Source organism: Cheilinus undulatus, linkage group 6 (genome assembly GCF_018320785.1).
Source record: "Cheilinus undulatus linkage group 6, ASM1832078v1, whole genome shotgun sequence".
Classification (NCBI taxonomy): Eukaryota; Metazoa; Chordata; class Actinopteri; order Labriformes; family Labridae; genus Cheilinus; species Cheilinus undulatus.
In genome coordinates, this window is record NC_054870.1 from 5194046 (window position 1) to 5214939 (window position 20894).

At 39.5% G+C, this 20894-nt stretch overlaps 1 protein-coding gene across 1 annotated transcript in view; it reads left to right on the plus strand.

Moving 5' to 3' along the window:
- Nucleotides 1-20894, plus strand: part of atp6v1ba (ATPase, H+ transporting, lysosomal, V1 subunit B, member a) — a 64261-nt gene that overhangs the window by 26108 nt on the left and 17259 nt on the right. Inside the window, exons 4-7 of the mRNA XM_041790069.1 lie at nucleotides 2077-2170; nucleotides 2773-2850; nucleotides 7088-7227; nucleotides 19622-19723. Coding sequence (XP_041646003.1) covers nucleotides 2077-2170; nucleotides 2773-2850; nucleotides 7088-7227; nucleotides 19622-19723 — 414 coding nt within the window. The remainder of the gene's footprint in view (nucleotides 1-2076; nucleotides 2171-2772; nucleotides 2851-7087; nucleotides 7228-19621; nucleotides 19724-20894) is intronic.

The following is a 20894-nucleotide window of genomic DNA, read 5'->3' on the forward strand; positions in this document are numbered from 1 at the left end:
CCCCTTACGGCCTTTATGCATCAGAAATTTTTTGCCACTTTTTTTTCCTTTTTTTTCTGGCACTTACTCATGATGCACAGGAAACAGCTTCACGGCGCACTTTTGAGTCCCACCTGCCATTTGAAAACCACGGCTCAACATGTCATGCAAACACTTGTAAACATGCTGACATTCCTTGTCGCTGATACCCACAGTGGAGAAATATCCTTTATTTTGAATAGTCCCGCACAAACATTTGAGCCTGGTTTAGTCTCCCTAAAGAAAACTAAACTTACTTTTCACTAGAGTTCTGATTCTGATACCAGTATCGGAAATATGTCCGATACTGCTTGAAATTCAGGTACTGGTATTCGCTAGTACACAAGTTTATGCACTGACCTGATATGGTTTTGACTTTATATTTTGCTTCCTTTAGCCATGCTAAATGTTCGTGCTATAAACCAGAAATCAATTCTTCTTCGCTGACATTAGTTCTAGTTCATTCATTAGTGCTAGTCCAGCTCTGTAGAGAGTCAGTTGACCCAAGCTCTGCCTGATGCCATTTCAAGTTTTCCCATCATGCCTTTGTGCAGGGTGTTTAGATATATTTCAGAATTTAGCTGTGTCTAGATGTTGCCTGTTGTACAGGGATCACTGCTGGGATTCAGTTGCACATGTTTCTTGAATTATTATTGTATTGATATTAAGAACTTCTGCACCATGGGTGTAGTTGTCAACTAAGTTGGCCACTTCCAGAGTGGGGTAATGGTTCACTTAAATTAATGGAGAGAGTGCAGACTTTCAACTCAGGGCATGTTTTAGCCCCGAGTCTGTCTCACTGATCCATGGGTGCCATACAATACCTCACATTGCTGCAGTTGTTTAATTTGAGGAGGCAATATTTAGTAGTCAAAAGTGCTTTGCACAGTAAAAATAAAGGAATCAAAAGTACTTCAGTTTTAGACCCAAAGTGAAAGGAAATAATGCGATATTGAAACACAAAACACAGACAAAGAAGGGTTTCCCACTTGACAATCCTGATGAAGTGGTTTTTTTGATACCCAGCATTCTGCACGGTTGACTTGCAGAGGCAAGAAATGGATTGGGAATTTCTTCACAGACTGCGCTGCCACACTGCGTCAGTCCATGTACTAGTAGAGCAGATTGATCCAAACAGCCAGAAGGAAGTATCCAGTCACCTTCAAATACAACATGATGCTCAGATTCTTGATCATAAATCATCACAATATCTAGATTAAGTTTAATACTGTGGCACAAGCTACAGGTCACAAATATGCCAGTGGGTCACGAAGCTACTGTGGTGCCAGTGATGAGGAAAAGTTAACTGTTGACCTGGAAAACCACAGAATTTCACCTGACACCACACATCTTTTGTAGAAAACATCAACCTTAAAACTTCATAAAGTACTCACCCATGGTAGAAGCAATAAAATCATGGAATCATGTCGAAATGAACAGCAAATCAACCTCGGGAGGCAAAAAAATGTGCTATTTACATACTTTTCCCAGGTGAACTTGTAGTTCTCCCATGATCTTGTGATCTTGAGTCCTAATCTACTCAAGGCTACACTGCAGTCCTGACACGCCTGCGGTTGTAGCAAAACCGTTGCATCAGATGCCAGCACAGTTGGTGTATGAGGAGGTTAGTCTAGTCTCCGTCATGGATAAAAGATGGTCAAGAACATTCTTTCTGTCTTTGGAGTTTTCCGCTGGAAAATCTTTATTTAAAGGCAGCTTAGCTGGAGATCTTCACTCTGCCCCCCTATCTCAACAAGAATCAGGACCCCTATCCTCAGATGGGACACACAAAACGTATGAAAAGGGGCCGGAGGTGAAATGGGATTGAAGCGTACTCAGGTGTGCTTTGTATCTTAATAAAGAAACAGTTGATGAGAATGATGTATGTAGCATTGATAGTATAAGAAAGCTGTCACATCTGTCCAGGTATTTAAGAGTAAACACGTCCTGTTTTTAGTGAAAGATAAAAAATGTGGACTTAGCTAATGATGTGATGTTATTGCCTAATTGTCTTGAGGCTTTTTATCTTAATGGCCTTTCATATCTGTGTTTACTTAGGTGTTTGAGGGAACTTCAGGTATCGATGCTAAGAAGACGGCCTGCGAGTTCACCGGTGATATCCTGCGTACCCCGGTGTCAGAGGACATGCTGGGTAAGATCAACCTTTTAAAGCACTCCTCTCTCATCCCACCTCGGTAAAACACTCCAATGAATCAAGTGAAAATCCACCATTTGTCCAAAGATCTGGTCTTTATTTATTACACAAAAACTGGAAAGCATTTGAATGCTCTTTAAATTAAAATAGTGGGAATTCTTTCAGTTCGCTTATTTAACTTAGGATTCAGTCTGCCCAGTTAGTGTTAAAAGCAAATCAGTGGTGAATCGAGCCTTTTTTTCTCGCTGTTCTTGAACGTCTCTATCAGTGTGATTATCTCAGTACAGCACAAGGTAACGTATGTTTGAATAGCAATAGAAAGTAAAATCGCTTTTGTTTTTGAAGTATCATTAATCCTGTCCATGAATTTATAATTACTTCTACTTGTTACTTGTAGACTCGACGAGAGCCATCAGAGCCACTCTGAACTGTTTAGAGTCTGACTCAAAACAGAATAGATCAGATGTGGTTGGAAGGCTCATCTAATGAATTTTTTTATTCCACTTTCTTCGTAATTATCTTTGAATGCCACTCCCAGATAAACCAAGTAGTTATTTATGCAATGAATTCTACTGAAAGAGAAAATCCTTCTTTTTCAGGGCGTGTGTTCAACGGCTCAGGCAAACCCATCGACCGTGGACCCAGCGTGCTGGCTGAGGACTACCTGGACATCATGGGTGCGTCCTCTATAATCTGGTTCATCATGCTGCTTTCTGCTATATTGGATCATAAATTCTATATATAAATAGAAGCTTAACACAAATTTTGAAGAGCACTTTTTCAAGATATGCAAGTACAGAAATGTTCTAATCAAAAAAAATAGATAAAGGTTAAAAAGTCTGAACTGTGCATTCTTTTTTGATGTGATGTCAGTTAGAATTGGTTAGAAATATCTTTGCTCACTACACATGAACCTCCCTTAATCCTAGATGTGCAAAAATTAGTAAAAAAGGGCAAAAATTGAAATAAAAATATTGATTATATTGTTAGTCTCTGACTTTAGAAGTAGGAAATCATTGGTAGCTGTTTAATAATAAAAACTGAAAAAAAGAAGAACTTACCATGCATCACTAGAAAATTTGTAAAAGTCTGACCAGCCTCCCAGATTGGCAGCACTTATTCTCCTTATTAAAAAACAAAAGCTCCCCCATACATGTACCAAAGAAAAGCAGAGCCCCCCCAGGACCCAAGAGAGAAGTAAAAGCGACACACTGCTGCCAAAAAACAACATAGATTTGAATATTTTCACTGATAATACCCTAAAAAAGGCCTCTGCATGCTTTCTTATCAAAGGACCTGTGTATAAACTACTTAATAACTGCTTTATCATGGTTTTAGTCAATATTTGAAAATCTAATTTTGGCACCCTCAGAGCGGACAAAGCCTCGCACCCCCCTCAAGATCTTTGGCGCCCCTCCAGGGGTCCCACACCTCAGGCTGGGAACCAATGCTCTACATCACTAGAATGGAATGATTTCAAGATCCAACCAACTAAGGCTAAGGTCACTATTTAGCGCACTGCGGTCCAGATCCAGCCCCAAGTGCTGTCCAGTCTGGACCCTTGGGGCCCTGTTATCTCATATTAACTAAAACCCTGAGTTCAGCCTGTGCAGCTTTTTACATTAACAGTGATCTATCTTGACCTGCGCACCTTCTCTCGTCTTAATGATAGTTACACATGACATTACTCAGCCAATAAGGGGCCTCACTCAGACGAGAGACAGTGAGGAAAGATGTGGGGACAAGGAAGTCAGGAAGTCTCAGAAACACAGGGGAGAAAGTGAATTAGGGGAAAGGAGAGACACTGCTTTGAAATGGGAAAAGGTGACAACAAAAGGCACTTCTTTATTGTAAACGGATGAACAGTTTAATGTTCATTCTCCCCATGGGGTTTAAAAACAAAACCAGGGGTCTGGACCCTATTTCAGCTGTCACTGGATGAGAGGCGGGGTACACCCTGAGCTGGTCGCCAGTCAATTGCAGGCCTGACATTGGGGCTGGGCAATTAATCTAAAATGAGATTAAATCGCAATACAGCCTGCTGCAATTTTCAAATTGCAAAAGTTGTAAAACAATTATTCATATCCAATTTGCAATATGAGTCAAAATCATCAGAATTATGTTATTTTTTCAGAATTTTTCAGCCCTAGTTTTATCTAATATTGTGTTGTTTTTAATATAGAATGATTAATTGCTTGTGTTTGTTGTAAAATACGTAAGGTGAGGAACTTAATAATAATTGCATATCAAATCGCAATAATTGGCGAAAAAAATCGCAATCAGACTGTTTTCTCAAATTGTTCAGCCCTAGCTGACATATAGAGACACAGACAACCAGGCACACACCTACAGCCAGTTTAGAGTCACCAGTAACCCTTATGAGCATGTTCATGGACTGTGGGAGGAAGTTTGAGTACCTGGAGAGAACCCACACATTCACGGAGAGAACACACACACTCTGCACCAAGAGGCCCTGACCAGAGTTCAAACCAGAAAATTTCTTGCGGTGAAGTGACAGCACTATTAAATGCAGTTATGTCAAACATTAGCGCTCATCTCTTAGCAACCACACTGTGATCTGAGGAAGCAGACAATAAATGACCTCAAGGCCTGATTTGATCATTGGCGCAATCTTTCTCTGACCAAAAATGTTCCCTCAAAGTTATTTTGGCTCTAAGTAGCCAAATAAATCCATGTACTACTCAGGTACCGTCTGATTCCAGCTCAGTTTTAAAATTTGAACAGCATCATCATCTTCTCTTGATGAATGTGAAAAAGGTGTGGGAGAGAGGAGAGGAAAAGTTTTCAAATTTTTAATATGATGATTTAATTTTTAATTTGAAAATTGGCTTTGTAAATTATTGTCTTTAAAAAACAATAGAGGAAACCAATGCTTCATCTTTATTTAGTTCTTCTACAATTAAGCCTTTTTGTTTGAGCGAACCTAATCTAGAGCTGTCTGTGGGTACCCGTCTTTGTATTTAAAGGGTCTACAAAGCAGCTTTTACTAACAAATAAAAGTAATTTCTGTATTCTAGTCATATTGTTTTATTCTAATTACCTCCGCCAAGGAGGTTATGTGATTGGCAGGGTTTGTTAGTTAGTTTGTTAGCAACATAACTCAAAAAGTTAAGGACGGATTTTGATGAAATATTCAAGAAGTGTCAGAAATGTCATAAGGAAGAACTGAGTAGATTTTGGGAGTGATCCGGATCACCGTCTGGATCCAGGAAAGGATTCTGTGCTACTGGGAGATCGGGCTAATGGTGGAGGTCTGCGCTCTCCGAGTGCTTTTCTAGTTTATAATTTAACCTTTCCATAATTCTCAAAAATCAGCTACAACTAATTTAACACTTACTTTCAATGTTTTTTTTAAAGAAAAGTGCTGAATTATATTAAAAGTTAGATTAAATTGTGTTCCAGACCTGTACTTGAGGCAATTTTTTATCAGACTGGACCTCTGAGAATTTTAATTGATGACCCCTGAAAGAGGGAGAAGTTAGTCCACCAAGTTGTCGTGACTGTTATTATTTGAGAAATGTTTCATTTTTCATACACTAAGAACACGCAGTGTTACGTGTATTTGTATTTTCTGGGTTCAGTGAACTGAATATAATTGTTAAGAAATAATGACAAGCAAGAAAATAATAATGGTACACAGTTAAAACTTGCCCAGCCACTTTAATAGCACAGCTGGATCTGAGACTGGAGTGCATGCACATCCCAGGACTGCTTCTAGCACAAATGCAGAAGTGAACTTTTCACTATTTTTCTACCTGATTATAAGAGATTTAATTAATGAGAACAAACATTGTTTTTTTGTTCAATAGGGATGCAGTATGAGTTGACATGTTATTAAACAGAGTCCTCAATGTAAAACAATAAGTAAACAGCAGGGCTGTTGGTCTGAACTTTATAACCATCATCCTAGTAAGACAGCTGAGCTTGCCTACTGGTACCCAAAAGGACCAAGAACTCCAAGAACAGACGGTACCAGCAAGAGCTCCACAGCTGCACAGAAACACACTGCCGGTGTGTATTTTTCTGATTGCCAAATTGTTGCACAACAAAAGACATTTAAGATGTTTTGTTCACTGTTTTTAAACAGCATTGAACTTGTGCTGCACAATGGATTTAATGTCAGTTTCAATGTCAGATTATGCAGTTAAATAATCACATAAAAGGCTGCATTTATTTTAGTATTAAAGTACTTGTTGAAAGGTTTACAAAAATATCTGCGAGGAGCCTTAAAGTTTACAACAGTGCCATCTCTAAACTTCATAGAAGTACAGTTGTTTTTTAAAAATGGAAAAATAATTTATTGTTTGAAAAATATTAACTTATTTTGAAAACGGTACTGTAAAACCTTCAGGTTCTGTATTTTTATGCTACTTAATATTTGTATGTTTTGAGTTGATTTCCACCCTGGGGTTCAGGAACCCCCAGGGGGGCACCAAAGATCTCAAGGGGGCACGAGGCTTTGTCTGCTCTGAGGCTGCCAAAATTAGATTTGCAAACTTCTTAACAATTATTAAGATTGGGGAGAGGGGGTTGGGAAACTCTTGTTTTAAACTACCATTATTCTCTGTATTTTCCTTGATAACCAAGAGAGTAGACTCATGACACATTTATGGCTTTTACTGAATTGCCTTCTTTCATATTGTCCTGTATAATCACAATCTTACAGTATTACCAAACTGTGAATTACTACAGTTAACTCCACTCTGTTACAATTTTGATTTAAGTTTAATAAATGTAGGCAGCTATTATCTTGACTCAGTACTCTTTTCATCCCTCTATTGCATTATTATACACTATTAAACACATTTCCTGTTGTATGTCTACGATGTGTTTACTGAAAAGTAAAGCAAGCCGTTGTTTTCCTCGTCATTTAAATGTTTCTGTGTTTTCCAGGTCAGCCCATCAATCCTCAGTGCCGTATCTACCCCGAGGAGATGATTCAGACCGGCATCTCAGCCATCGATGGCATGAACAGCATCGCCAGAGGACAGAAGATTCCCATCTTCTCTGCTGCTGGGCTGCCCCACAACGAGGTGAGACCATAGACTGTCAAAGGAATCAGACAAAGCCTGTTTGACGGCAGCTGTTTGAGTACAATAGGCAGACTCAAACTGCTTTTGAAGCCAACCTGTGGTGGCCTCCATATTGAAATCGCTGTCTCAACTGAACTTTGGGTCAACCTTACGGCAGGCAAGAGCCCGCCCACTGAGTTCGGCTTCCTGTCAGCTCAGCTAGCATTAAAGCTGGCCTTCTGGAGGTGGTGTCTGCCTGTCAGTCAAATGAGGCGCACCAGTTAGTGCGCAGTGAGGTTTTTCCTAAGTGTAATCTAAACGACTGTGGTACCAAAAATTCACCCCCCGTACAGTGAGAGCACATGAAGATTTCAGCTAATGAAACTCGTTTCCTTTCAGCCAGGCCGTAAACCAGTTTATTTGTAGTGTAAAGAAACAGCTTTTTAATGTGTTGTTTATGTGATTTCCAGTGTTCCTGCAGCCAGCCTCAAGTGGACACTCATCATTTTGCATTTTTTTGCACTTCCACATTGGCTTCATTTTTCTGGACCAGAGGTTGCCTGAAAAGTTTGAAAATTAAATGAACAGCAGTGTTACAGTGTTGGACAGAAGTTTGTTTAGCTGCTCTAACTTTCTGCTGCTGGCTTGGTTAATGGTTAATTTAGCTGTTATAAGCATAACACTGGTCAGAATGTCGGAGCACAGTTGTGACCATTTTTAGTGATTTTTTTAGCAAATGGCAAGCTGTGGATAAACTCAGCTTCTTGTTTCTAAAGTTGAAGGTAATGTCAAAAAGTCTCACCCTTACTGGATATTTTCAATAAGGTAGAACTTTTCCTGCTTAGGAGACCAAGCTCTAAATATAAAAGCTTTTGAATAATTCGGTGTTTGTTTCCTGGGCCGTCTCACGATGGAAATGTTGAACACCAGTGAGTCACGTCGTTCATGTGTCAGCTTTTTTTCCTCAGGGTCACAGGACCTTCAGAGGATGAACTTCTGCTTTATTCTCAGTGTTTTAAATGCCTAACAGAGGAAAGAAGAGCCAGTAGTTTTGAATTAGTGCTGTCTGAAAGCAGAACTTCAGGTGAAGTACACATTTGATAGAATGCCTGTTGTTTCTGAATGACATAAAATAATGTTCACAAGTGTGTTTGAATGGATTTAGATAACTTGGTTTTGGGCCTTTTCCAATTTTGATCATATTAAGGAAATGACCTTCACACACAGAAACCTGGTTATGCATGTACCTGTTGGCACGATAGATACCAGTGTTCTGGTGTGTGATTACTTGAACTTATTTGTGCGGGTGCATGTGATTTTAATCTTTTTAACACCGATTACAGAAATTATCAGACCACTGTGAATTAATGCAGTCTCCTTCTTTACTGCGTGACCATGTGTCATGAAAAAATCACATTCTAGGTTTTGTTTTATTGGCTGTTTTCTGGTCTTTTATGAATAAATAAAAAAAATGGATGGAAAATGGATAAAGTAGATTCAAAAACACAAAAGATGAAACACAAGAAATTCATAATTTAAAAAGGTGTAGAAAACGCACTAATTGGTTCCATGAAATTGATCAGCGTACAGGGAAATAAATGTTTGGAGGGAGACTTCCAGGCCCTCCTACCTGATTGTTCCTTATTTATGTTATAATGCAATGCAGGGTCCGACTTTAAGGTTTTTGCCTACTTGCCCTTCAGGGCAAGTGCTTCCCAAATCTACTTGCCCCATCTAAATTCCTACTTGCCCCGTCCAGCAGGTACTTTTTCTGGCTGTCAAGTACATACATTTTGCTCACAACATACTTAGAACTAAAATCCATTGCCTGTCAACTGTGGAAAGCAATACACAACACTTCTTTCTAAAGAAAACTGTATTTATTAGCTATGTGTTAGCCCACTGAAAATTATATTTAACTTTGTACAGATCAGTGCAATGTGAAAGCTGCACCAGGTTGTTTTCCAAAGAAATTCAAACTCAGGAATTTCATATTTACAATACTAATAAGGTAATAATACAAACTCAGAAATATTTTTTTTGCAGCTGATGAAACCAACTTTTCTCAGAGGGAAATGAGGTCAGCTAAACCCTGACACTAGAGAGGTGGTGGGGTCTGCTACATATATACCAAGTATAAAATGGTGCTTTTCTCCTGTTTTTATTTGGTTTATTCATCATGAAACTGAAGACATTTTGCAGACACATGGAAATCAACCAATTAAGATTTTTCTTGTTTGATTAAAAATGTCTTCCCCAAAACTACATGGTGCCCCTTTAAAGTGCTATTTCACAGTTCCACCCTGGAACTGTAACAGTTAGACCAGGTACTCAACCTTATTCTACCAAAGAGCCACATTGTCTAAAAAATACTTTAGTGAGAGCCTCAATACAAACCGGGAATATAAGGTAGATAATAGATTAGATTATCTGTAGTTGAAATGAAATAAAACAGTAGATTGGTGGATAATTATGAGGTTAATGGGATACAAATATCTGTATAGAGTCAGAAGAACCAATATGTCACTGACAATGAGCATATATTAATTTTATTTATCACTGACATCAGGCTAAAACCTTCTATCTCAATTTTTCATGATTTTAATTGGTTTTTATAAATGATATTTATATCATTTTTATAAATTATAAACTTTTCAATCCCTGAAAAGTGATCATTTTGGAGATACCAGTCTTTGGCCCAACACCAGCGTTATGAAAGTTCCGCCTGGCCTAAAGATTTTTTAAGATATTAGAATGAGCTGAGTTTGAGCTCTGAGATGCTTTTCAAAGGAAATGATGAATGATGGTTGGCTATTTGGGTATTTATTTCTCACATTGGGGCATTTACTGGAGTTCTGTGACTTTATCAACATAAAAGAGATGCTTTTTCATTTTTTTCCACTCATTATTCATTCTTTAGTAAAAGGGGGAAGGGCCTCATATTGGTCTTTGCCCTGGGCCTCCAAATGACTAAAACCAGCTCTGCCACTCTTTTGACAATATTTATAATCATTAGTGGATTAAAGATCAAATAAAATGCCCACGTTTGGACAACTTTTACTGGATATGACGTTATCTCCACATGCGATCTATGTGTGTTATGCTCGTTGATGATGCGTATCGGCATAACTGTCATAAGATGTGGAGTGTGAGAGAGCATCGGCAGGATGTGGCTGAGAAAAGGTTAAAACAAGGAAATGGGAAGCTTCAGATTAAACACGACAGCACACCTCAATGAATGAGCAAACTAAAGAGATGCACCACTGGCAGACTTCCTCTGCTCTCTTCTCTTACACACGCTCCTCCGTCGAGCGCATCCGACGGTAATAAAATACGGATTTAAAATAATAAACGTTTAAACTTGGAAGTTAAAGCCTGTCTTCTTTTTGTGGGTAACAGATTTATTGATGTGACCTAGCATGAATCTTTACTGATGACAGTATTTACCTTCATAAAGGTTTGTAGTTAAAGTTTGTGCAGCTGTCTGCACTTCAGCAGACACACTCAGCCAATGGAGGCAGCGACACACTGCATCTGGCTACTTGGGGGCTCCGTAGTAACAGAAACAAGAGAGGAAAATAATAAAATTAATGAATAGAAAAGCTCAGAGTCGTGCTTGCCTGATCAGGCAAGTCCTTACAAGTTTTGCTTGCCCGTCGTCTTTTTTAAGTTGCCCCGGGCATGCAGGCAACCGTTAATGTCGGACCCTGCAATGCAATGTTTTATGAGTACAAGTACTTAGGCTCAATATCAGCACAGATACTGGGGTGCATCCCTTCTATTTATTATTATTTTCTTTGTAGTGTCAGGCCTACAATCCCGGTCAAACTGTAAAGCAGCTGCCTGTAGCCTCTAGCTGTAGCTGTGTTTAGTGACCACTGCCTTCCTGCTGAAATTCTGTTAAGTAAGATAGATATAAACAACTTCTAAGAGATGGCACAGAAAATGTCTCATAGGAGCCACATTTTGATGAAATAGGATTTGTTCAGAGGCTGTGCCAAATGTACAATTAGCACAGGAATGTGAATGTGCACTTTTTAAAGAAATTCAGCCAATAAATGATTCTATATTATAACCTAAGCTCTGCTCTAAAGATGCTCTCGGGGTTAGTCAAGCAGCATGTTCTGACTTTACAGGGAGCGCACGGCTGGAAATCCCCATATGGACAATTACATTTACGGCGATGTGTATCAAAAACAATTTAATTATTTCAGAAGCAATTATTCCATTGTAGCATAAATCTGAATATGAGGGTGCAAATACCTTAACCTATAAAGCAGGAAGCTGGGGTGGAGGAGGTGAAGCTTTGCCGGCAGCAGCATTAATGCAAGCAGGGATTAGAGGGAAGTGTGTCACATTTAAATGGACCACTGTTTTGGCACTTGAATGTTTGCATAATGTCCATAAAATCTGTTATGTGACACATTTCAAGTAAAAGAAATACTGCAACTTATGCAATTTGCTAATTGCAGCAGGCCATATGCGATTTAATTTAAATTGAGATTAATTTCCCAGCCCTAATATGCACATTCTGCAAAGAAACTTAACATTGTTGCAGTGTAATGTTTTACCATTGCATAGTGAAGTAGGTTCACAGAATGCCTTTACCAGACTTTGGACTTATTGACTAACTCAATTATAATTTGTGTGAACTGGATGGGAAATAATTTGTCAAGGAACATCCTAATTTTATCCACAGCCTGCACTACACTACCTACAATCCAGTGTTAATTTTGTCGACTAAAACTATTCGTCGACAGCCTTTATTTCCATGACAAAAACTAGACTTAGACAAACAAGTAAAGATCTGTGATGACTAAAACTGACAAACACTAAGTTTAGTTTTCATCAAGATGACTAAAACTAGAATAAAATGTAATGTAGGTTTTCATCAGACATTCGAAATCCATGATTTTTCTCCACTGTGGGTAAATCTGTCAAAAACAAAGCATCTGTATCTATTCTGCCACTCAGCTGTAGAAAGCAGGGACCCCAGGTTTGGCTGAGTGCAGAGAACATACTACCATCATTTAGTACCAAATTTAGGCAAGAAAATAAATGCATGGACTTAAAGCAAAGACTAAAAGTGAGGACTTTTATGGACTGAAACTAAAATGTTTGGAGTTTTCGTCGACCAAAACAAGACTAAAAGTCAAAGGATAGAAATGATTAAAGTGCATTTCATTTAAAGACTAAGACTAAGACTCAAATCAAAAACAGCTGCCAAAATGAACACTGCACATCAAGTGTAACAAAGGGGTATCTCTGATTGGTGGAGCCCGATGTGACTTATGAATTCTGGCTGTCGGCTGCTACTTGTGAAGTCAGTGGTCTTGGAATAGTGGGCAATAACTGTTCAGCTCTGTGGTGACAACATTTGGCACCACAAATGCCACCTACCTCCAGATCAACCAGTAGAAAATTATCAGTATAGCAGATGATTTCGACCAGTAGATGGTAGTGGAGTTTGAATAGTTGCTCAAACCTTTCAACTGTACATCTGAATACATGGATACAAAGGTTTAACTTTGTAGAACAGATGGATACGCCCATTTTCTTGTTTTTCACTGGCGAATCCATCTTGTTAAGCTCCCATCTGAACCGTTTGGACCCGGTTAGAAAGTGACAGGACCAATCAGCGATGAGGGGCAGTACTTTCAGGCATGGCAGAGTCGTGACATAAACAAGCAGCAGCAAGAGCTGGTGCAGTTGGAGGAAGGGATTAGTGTGGATGCTGCTAAAGCGTAAGTTTTATCAGAACTTGACATTTCTTCTTTAAAAGAACAAATAACAGCAGTGAGTTGTTTTCTTTTCAAAAATGACAAAAGTCAAGTACTTACATGTCTATAGTCACCATGTTTCACGTTATTCCTCGGTAGCTGTGCACACGCAGCTCGATAGCTGCTACGTCCTGTAGTTTGTTGCTCTGATTGGCCCGTAGAGATGTGACAGACAGAACGTTCATCCAATCACACCCCGAGTTTTTATCAAATCCTCTGCCTTTTCTCAAACATTTCCTGTTGAAGCTTTCCCAGATGGATGTGTGGAACACATCCATCTGGCGTGTCAGGTTAACAAAGGTTACCATATTACCGAAAAGTTGTCTGAGGTTAAGTCATTCTTTTAAAGTATAATCAAAACTAGTACACTCCAAGTTCATTTAAACTCCATGACATTATTATGAAGAACACGCCAAAGATTCTTGTTTTATAAAAAAGAAAAAAAATCTGACTCTGGCTTTTGCTCAGGAGCATTTATTTTTCAATCACTGTGTCAGCCAACGGTGCCGCACACGCTTTCTATTATAGCTGAGTGGAAATCAAACCAATAAAGATCAGGTCATATTTAAAGATGACAAGCGATCTGCTTTAATACGCCACATGGAGTGTTTTGATTTACAATTGTTAAACTTAAGTGGGACACCTTTGGAAAACGTCCCAAGGTAAGTTAATTTATTCATGAAGTTCATTTTACAATGGCAACTTCAGGCAACTTGGATGACCCCATTAGTAGAAATAAACTATATTGATTTGAACACGTTGAGTACCTGAGCGTAATTGAAGTTTGCTGAGTGACAGGCATTGGCTGTTCTTGTTGCTCTTGAGCTACAAAAGGGTTTAGAAACCAGTGAGGACCCCTGAGGTCTTCTTCACTCACACAGTCCTCAACACGCCGGTGGTCAGGGACGAAATTGAATGTTATTACTTTCTGACAATGGCAAATCATTGTCAAACATCCCTGGTATTGTATTTCTTCTCAGATTTTTGAAGAGAGGTTGATTACCACTAACACCCCATTTTTATGTTATTACAGCAAAAATAATGTAGCACCTTTCCACAGAGACAAAGAGTGATTTCATCTGCCATCATTGTGCCTGATGTCTAAATCCAAATAGAAATCAACTGAGTAAAAATAAATGTAAGTTATTTCCAATGATACTTCAAAAACAGAAGAAACAAAATGTTTGACTTTTTCATTGTTGAGAAAAACTCCTAATTATTAACATAAGCTGAGTGGCCTACACAGAGAAGCAGTGTTAAATCTGACCGCTATTTTTAATTTTAGTCTTAGTCTAGACTAAATTGTTTAAAAGTTTGAGTTGCATTTTATTCATTTAAACCTGTTTTAGTTTTAGTTGACAAAAAACTGAAAAACATTTGAGTCCAGTTTTAGTCCACAAAAAGCTATGATATTTTAGTCAAAGCTCTTCGTGAAAACATGCATTCTCTTTGCTGGAATCTGGTGCCAAATCATACTTGTTTGTTCTATGCATCCTGCAAAATCCAGGCCCCCTGTTTTCTACAGCTCAGAGGCAGAGGAGCAACATAAGGGCTGTGCTTTGCCAGATTTACCCACAGTGGAGAAATATCATGGAATTACATTTTAGGTTGATGAAAACGTACTTACTTTTAGGCCGGCCACTACAGGATTTTAAGCCCAATTTTAGCCAAGATTTGACTCCCCTGATGATCGTGGGGCCGTATACCGACTGGAGCCTCGTTGCAAATGATTATTTGTCTAAGTAGTCTGCATGTGTGTGGTGTCAGTATCATTCAAATCCCATCGTAGCCTCCTAGAACCTGAATCGTAAATATCAATCATTTACGACGTTAGGTTGTAGTGCCGCTGATGGAGTACCCACAACAACCAATGAGAGCGAGCACACCAGTAGCGTCACCAGACGAATCATACGTACTTTCACCGCTCACAACGATAAACACAACTGTACCTTAATTCCAGCCAGGATTTTGTTCTGAGTCTTCCCCCTTTTTTAATGATTGTTGCTGCACCTGTAACACACGCCAGGACAGCCTGTTGTGGAGAGACAGCAAGATGGTATCGACAGACATCCGTGTTTTGTTTTTTTCTGAAGTTACGTGATCACGCAAGGTCGTAGGCAGGTTGGCAGGTATGTGGTCTCCAGTGATCTGACAGTCTGGCTGAATCGTCTATAGAGTGCATTCAGAGGATTAAAGATGAAAAATCTTTGGAAATTGTCCTGAACTCTGTGGTCTCTCACGGTTTTAAAATCATTTCAGATTAAAAAATTGTCTAGTGTGTGGCTGGCCTTAGTCACTTTCAGTCAAAGTTTTAGGTAACAGAGATCTACTTTAGTTAGCCCTGGCCTCATCTTTCTCATAGAACAAGGTTGTGGACTAACATTTTTAGTCAACTCTTTAGTAGCTTTAGTCATAGAAATAAGCAGAGAAAGCAACTGAACATCAACTCCTGGAAAGTGTAAGTACTGTCCCAGAATTAGGGATTATTTGACATCAATGAGTCATTTTGTACATGCACTCCTGCATAGTTCTGTGTTGGTGTATGAGTAGTTATGTCCCCAGGCAACTATTTTCTTATTCAGCTTAATGGACATTTACATTGTGTTCAAACAACCAGCCAAAAGTGGAGAAAATATTCAGAAAACAGTCAAATTCAACACAGGGTTGTTGTGTTAGCAGTGATATGATGCCGAGTAGAGTGTGGCTAAAGTTAGCAGCTAGCTTCACCTGCCTTCCTGCAGATTATTATTGTACTTAATGTGGTTACTTATCACTTCAGTTGACTGGATAGACATGAGTACAACATTGAACAGCCTACATACAAGTTTGTGGCCTTTTTCTCATTAAAATTACCAGCCTGACATGCCAGATTGTGTGTTTCACATGTCTCTCATCCATCTAAGCAAGAGCCCAAAATGTTTAGGAAGGACACAACCCTTTAAGAAATAATCCAGTGGGTGACTGGTTGAACACTCTGTCTCTCATAGGCCAATCAGAGCAGCTAGACATAATGATACAGGGCTCATGCGTAGCCCAGAGAGAACTCGCTACTGTAGATGCTCCTGTTGCTAACTATTTCTGGGGCTAGTTGGTGACACAAACTTCAACTGACGCTTTGTGATAAAGGAGCTAAACCTCATTTTCTCCCAAGAAAAGCTTTGGTTCTTTTCTCTTCTTGAAGTAAAGACATTTGGTCCAACTTAAGGGTCAACTGATATTGTTTTTCGGGGCCAATATTCTTGGAAACCAAGAACATGGCAAAAGTAAAACTGCATGTTAAAAATGAAAGTAAAATAAGAAATTTTGCACTAGCTTTGTCAACATGAGAAACGGCACAGGGCAGCACTGTAGCAGCTGGAAACAGGAAGTGATGCCGCACACTCCTGTATCAGTGCTACTCAGACCTCAGACCTCAGAGCTGATTGGCTCGTTGTTGTGACATCAAGCCAGTTGGAGGGTGTTGTGGGCGGGACGTCAGGTGAGACTGTAGGTCGTGAAAACAAAACAAGAGGGAAAGGCACACCTTGCAGTGGATCCAAAGTAGCACACCTTTAAATTTATTGAAGCGATTTAACCAATGTGTGTTGGTTTAGAGCGAAAGCTGTGCACATCCTTGAAAGATAATGTGATGCAGACGTGCAATGCAGTATGGAGGATTTGCGCTCGTGTAACAATAATCACCTTGGTGATGAGCACCATATTGTATTGGACTGTAGAATGTGACTATAATGAGCTATAGGGAAATTATTAGTATGGTTATTTTCACCATTCTTCTATGGTTAAACTAATTTTGCAGTTAAAATCAGACCAGCCAAAAGTAATCTAGCCAGCGTTTTGGTTTATTTACAGTTAACAGCTTTAAAATAACTTCATATAACTTTGAAAGCCAATGGAAGCTTTATAAAACACCAAACACACAAAGTTTGGTAAGAAATTGGTGAATAATAAAGTGTGCATTAAAGTCCTTGCTAAGCATTTCTGTCATAGCATCACTTTCTTCAGTCATTAAGTATGTTGTGAGCTCAAATACAGCAGTCAGCTCCAGATCCATGTGCACTTTGAAAAAGCCCGATCATTAGGGTCCCACTGTAGAGCAGGCCAAACAAATGTGGCTTGTGTTGTCAGCCTAATGATGTGCCGCTTGTCGTGCCATGGGATGGTGTGAAAACTTTGCTTGTTGTTTCATTAAGCACATGTCACAGAGGTCACTCATGTGGTGGTTTCCTCTATGGGCCAGGTGCCTGGACCCGGGGTGCACCGAGAGGTCAGGCTCGATCACCACAGTGGCCGTGACATAATGTGATGAGCGTGAAATTCCTCCTCCATTCCACAAATTATCACAAAGACTCTTAACTCTGCTCAATTAGTCTGTTTCAGTTAAGAAATTGGTTGTGATTTGTTGTGTAACAAATAACTTCAACAACAGCAGATAAGTTAAATTGTTTTCATTGTTTTGAATGTGTGTAGTGATTTCTAATGTTAGGGCTGGGTAATATAGTAAGTTTTTACAATAAGTTGATATATTTCCCAGGGAGATGCAGGGTGGCACATTTATGTTTTTATAATTTATTTTGGATTGCAATAAGCTTGAGGCTCTTTCAGATGGGGTACATGGTGGGTTCGTCATGGCTTGATTTCCGTTTTGACATGCATATTAACAAGTCGGGACTTTCAGATTGCCTGCTTGAGCGACATGTCTGACATGCATGATATGCATGTTTTGTGGACCAATAATCTAAAGAAAAGAAGGCTGTCTGGAGCTGCATTCGTCTTTGGGCCAAAATAGACAGGAAAATCATAAATAGAGAGCTATGTTTGCCTGATTTTAGCACATATGTATGTCCACATCAGTAGGATGTGTCACTGGGAAGACAAACAAAAGTGCTTTTATATTTATGGTTTTTGCTTTTCAAAGTAAAAGTCCAGTTTGAAGCTCATCTGTCCTTAAGTAAATCAATTAACCAGTGAAGTGTGGGAACAACACTGCGACTATGAGTCACTTCCAATGCCCCTGTTATAAATGCCAAGTGGCTTTATCTGTAATAGAGGCATTTTCTAAAAGGGTTGAATTAGACAAATGTAGAGATTAGGGATGCAATGATTTGTCGCCGTTACTGACAATAATCAACGATGGCTTCCGTCGCCAACAAATATAATGGTCGAGGATTGGTTTGTTACGTGCGTGCCAAGTTTTTTTGCAGCATGTTTCTATTGTGTTTGCAAAATGTAACGTTACGGTGGCATTTTCTTTCCTCATCCCTTTTTCTACCTCTGATGTTAACACGCTGCATAGGGAGTGATGCACGTCATCTCTTTCACTACTTAACACCTAAACAGTGGAGCGAACTCTAACCAGCATACAATAATTAGGCTTTACATTTGTTAAACAAAATCCTTCAACCTTACTTCCACACTTATGTTAAAAGCCAAGACAAATATATTGCTTGAAATGAAAGTCTAATAGTATAATCAATATAGTGATATTAAATCCATTTTTGACTGAAGAACTCTGACTTATTGACTTTATTTTTCGTTTCTTCATGTTTGTAAGTACACCAAAGTTCTTTTTTTTTAAGCTGTTAAAAAAAATCAAGCTGTCGAAGCAATCAAGGGATCCCACAGCATGTCACCTGACTGGTCATCTGATCCTTTAAGTAATCGGCAACTAGTCCACTGTAGGAATAGCCGTTAGTTGAATCCCAAATTAAAACCACCCTGTCCTAACCTGTGTTTGTATGTAAAGACCACTATCAAATAGACTCCACAGAGGTTTTAAAAAAAGCCATCCTCAAGCACAAGCATCACACCATGTCACCATCACACAGGAAAGCGATTGAAAATTAATCTCATTTTCGGGGCGCCTATGGCCTAGTGGTTTAAGGTGTGCCACAAGTACGTGGGCGGCCGGGGTGCAAATCTGGCCCGTAGCCCTTACCTGGCCTCTCCACACTCTGTTGTCCCCGTTTCTGACTCTATCCACTGTCTTCTATCGAATAAAGGCAGAAAAAGACCAAAATAAACCTTTAATAAAAAGAAAATTGTATACCACAAGTGGCCACTTAACAGCCTAGAATGAGATGGAATGCTTAACAACACAGAGCTGTTTGGTGGGGTTTTGTACCACTTTTTAACCGCTTTTCACCCTTGCTAAATCATTGTTGTCTATTTATAGAAAATAGAGAGTGTACCATTAGGTAAATAAATCTTGTGGAGTGCTGGTTTGCTAAGATTAAGAGGAAGATGAAGACATCCACACATCCACATCCTCTCTTGGCTGTGTGAAAATATTTCTTACATGGTCTACACCAGGATGGTCCTCTCACCTTTGGTGCTAAAAGAGCGACACAGCAGCACAGAAACTGCACTGGACAAAATGGAAATCTTCATGCAAGAGAAAAATGTAAACCTTTTAAGGATTAGATATATATTATGAGACTCCGTAGTGATAATTCTGAATGAATAAAAATGTAAGCGTGGGAATGTATTGTTAGGCCAAAGTAAAACACAGTCACGATTTCATACTGGTCTCAAAGGTTAGCTGCCCAGCACCAGTATATGTTTATGGTATGTTTTTGAAGACGTCCCAACCTTGAGTCCCCCTCACCGTCTACTTCCTGTTTTGTCTTTTCTCTCAGATTGCGGCCCAGATCTGTCGCCAGGCCGGCCTGGTGCAGAAGTCTAAAGATGTGATGGACTACAGCGCTGAGAACTTTGCCATTGTCTTCGCAGCCATGGGAGTAAGTAGACAAATTGCAGCATTTAGCGGACACTTGTTCCGCCACCCTCCCAATCGCCCCCCATCTGTGACTCTAATCCCCCTCTTAACCCTGACTTGACACCCCGTCCCCTCTCTCCAGCACCGCTTTCTGTCCTTTATTCACCAGGTGTGAGGTGATTTAACCTTTAAGTCCCTCTTGTTACTTCTGCACCTCTGAGCATATCCCCCGGCCATGTAGACAGGTTACTAATTCAACAGGCCCCTTTAGAGCTGTCAGCCGCGCAGTATCAAGTTCTCTTCTCCTCGGCTGTAATGCCCCGATTGTGACAGGATGACCTCTGCCAGACACACACACACTCTCGCACACACACTTGCCTCACTTGCTAGATGCTAATCCCTCCCTCTCCGTCCTCTCTGATTCACATCCGACTGTGGTTGTTGTAGCAGGAGAGGGAAAAGCACTGTGAATAGGGATTTATACCAGTCAATGCATGCATCTTTAAAAGGACAGAGTGCACACACTTTAGCAGTGCATCTGTTGAATGGTTACATAAAACATGCTCAAACTGGTGTTTATTTCCTCTACAGAAGGTCTGCTGGCCAATATGGACCAGAAATTATTTATCATTATTTTGAATACACAATATATATCTGGATGGTTTTTCTGTAAAGAAATAGAAAAACTGCAGTCATTTCTAAGTAGGGCTGGAGGCTGTAACCTGGTTTCATAAGGACCCAGCCGTGCAGTTTTCAAAACCTGACAATCAGTAACATTGTAGCTTGTTGATACTGCTATCAAGCCTTTTAAGGTTCTGTGATGTAACGTCAATTTATTTCACACTGGAGCAAAAACATTCATTTAAAAACTGGGAACATAAACTTTAAGCACATCAGCAATGTGAATCCAGTGAAGTCAAGATGTTGTACCTTCATCTGTCATCTTGGCGAAAAATAAGCTGAACTGCTGCTGGAAGTAGCATGCACTCATGACATTGGCTTTAGCTGCTGCTGGACAGTTATCCTCATCTGCTCAAATCAGATGTGAAAAGTCCTCCTGGGCTAAGTCCCAGTAGTTAAAAATATTAATCAAATGTTAAAATTTGATTGATATTGAGATTGGGGCTATTTAACACCATGACTAACTTATTCTGCATTTGCATCTGTGTGTGGATTTTAAAAGATTTAACCTC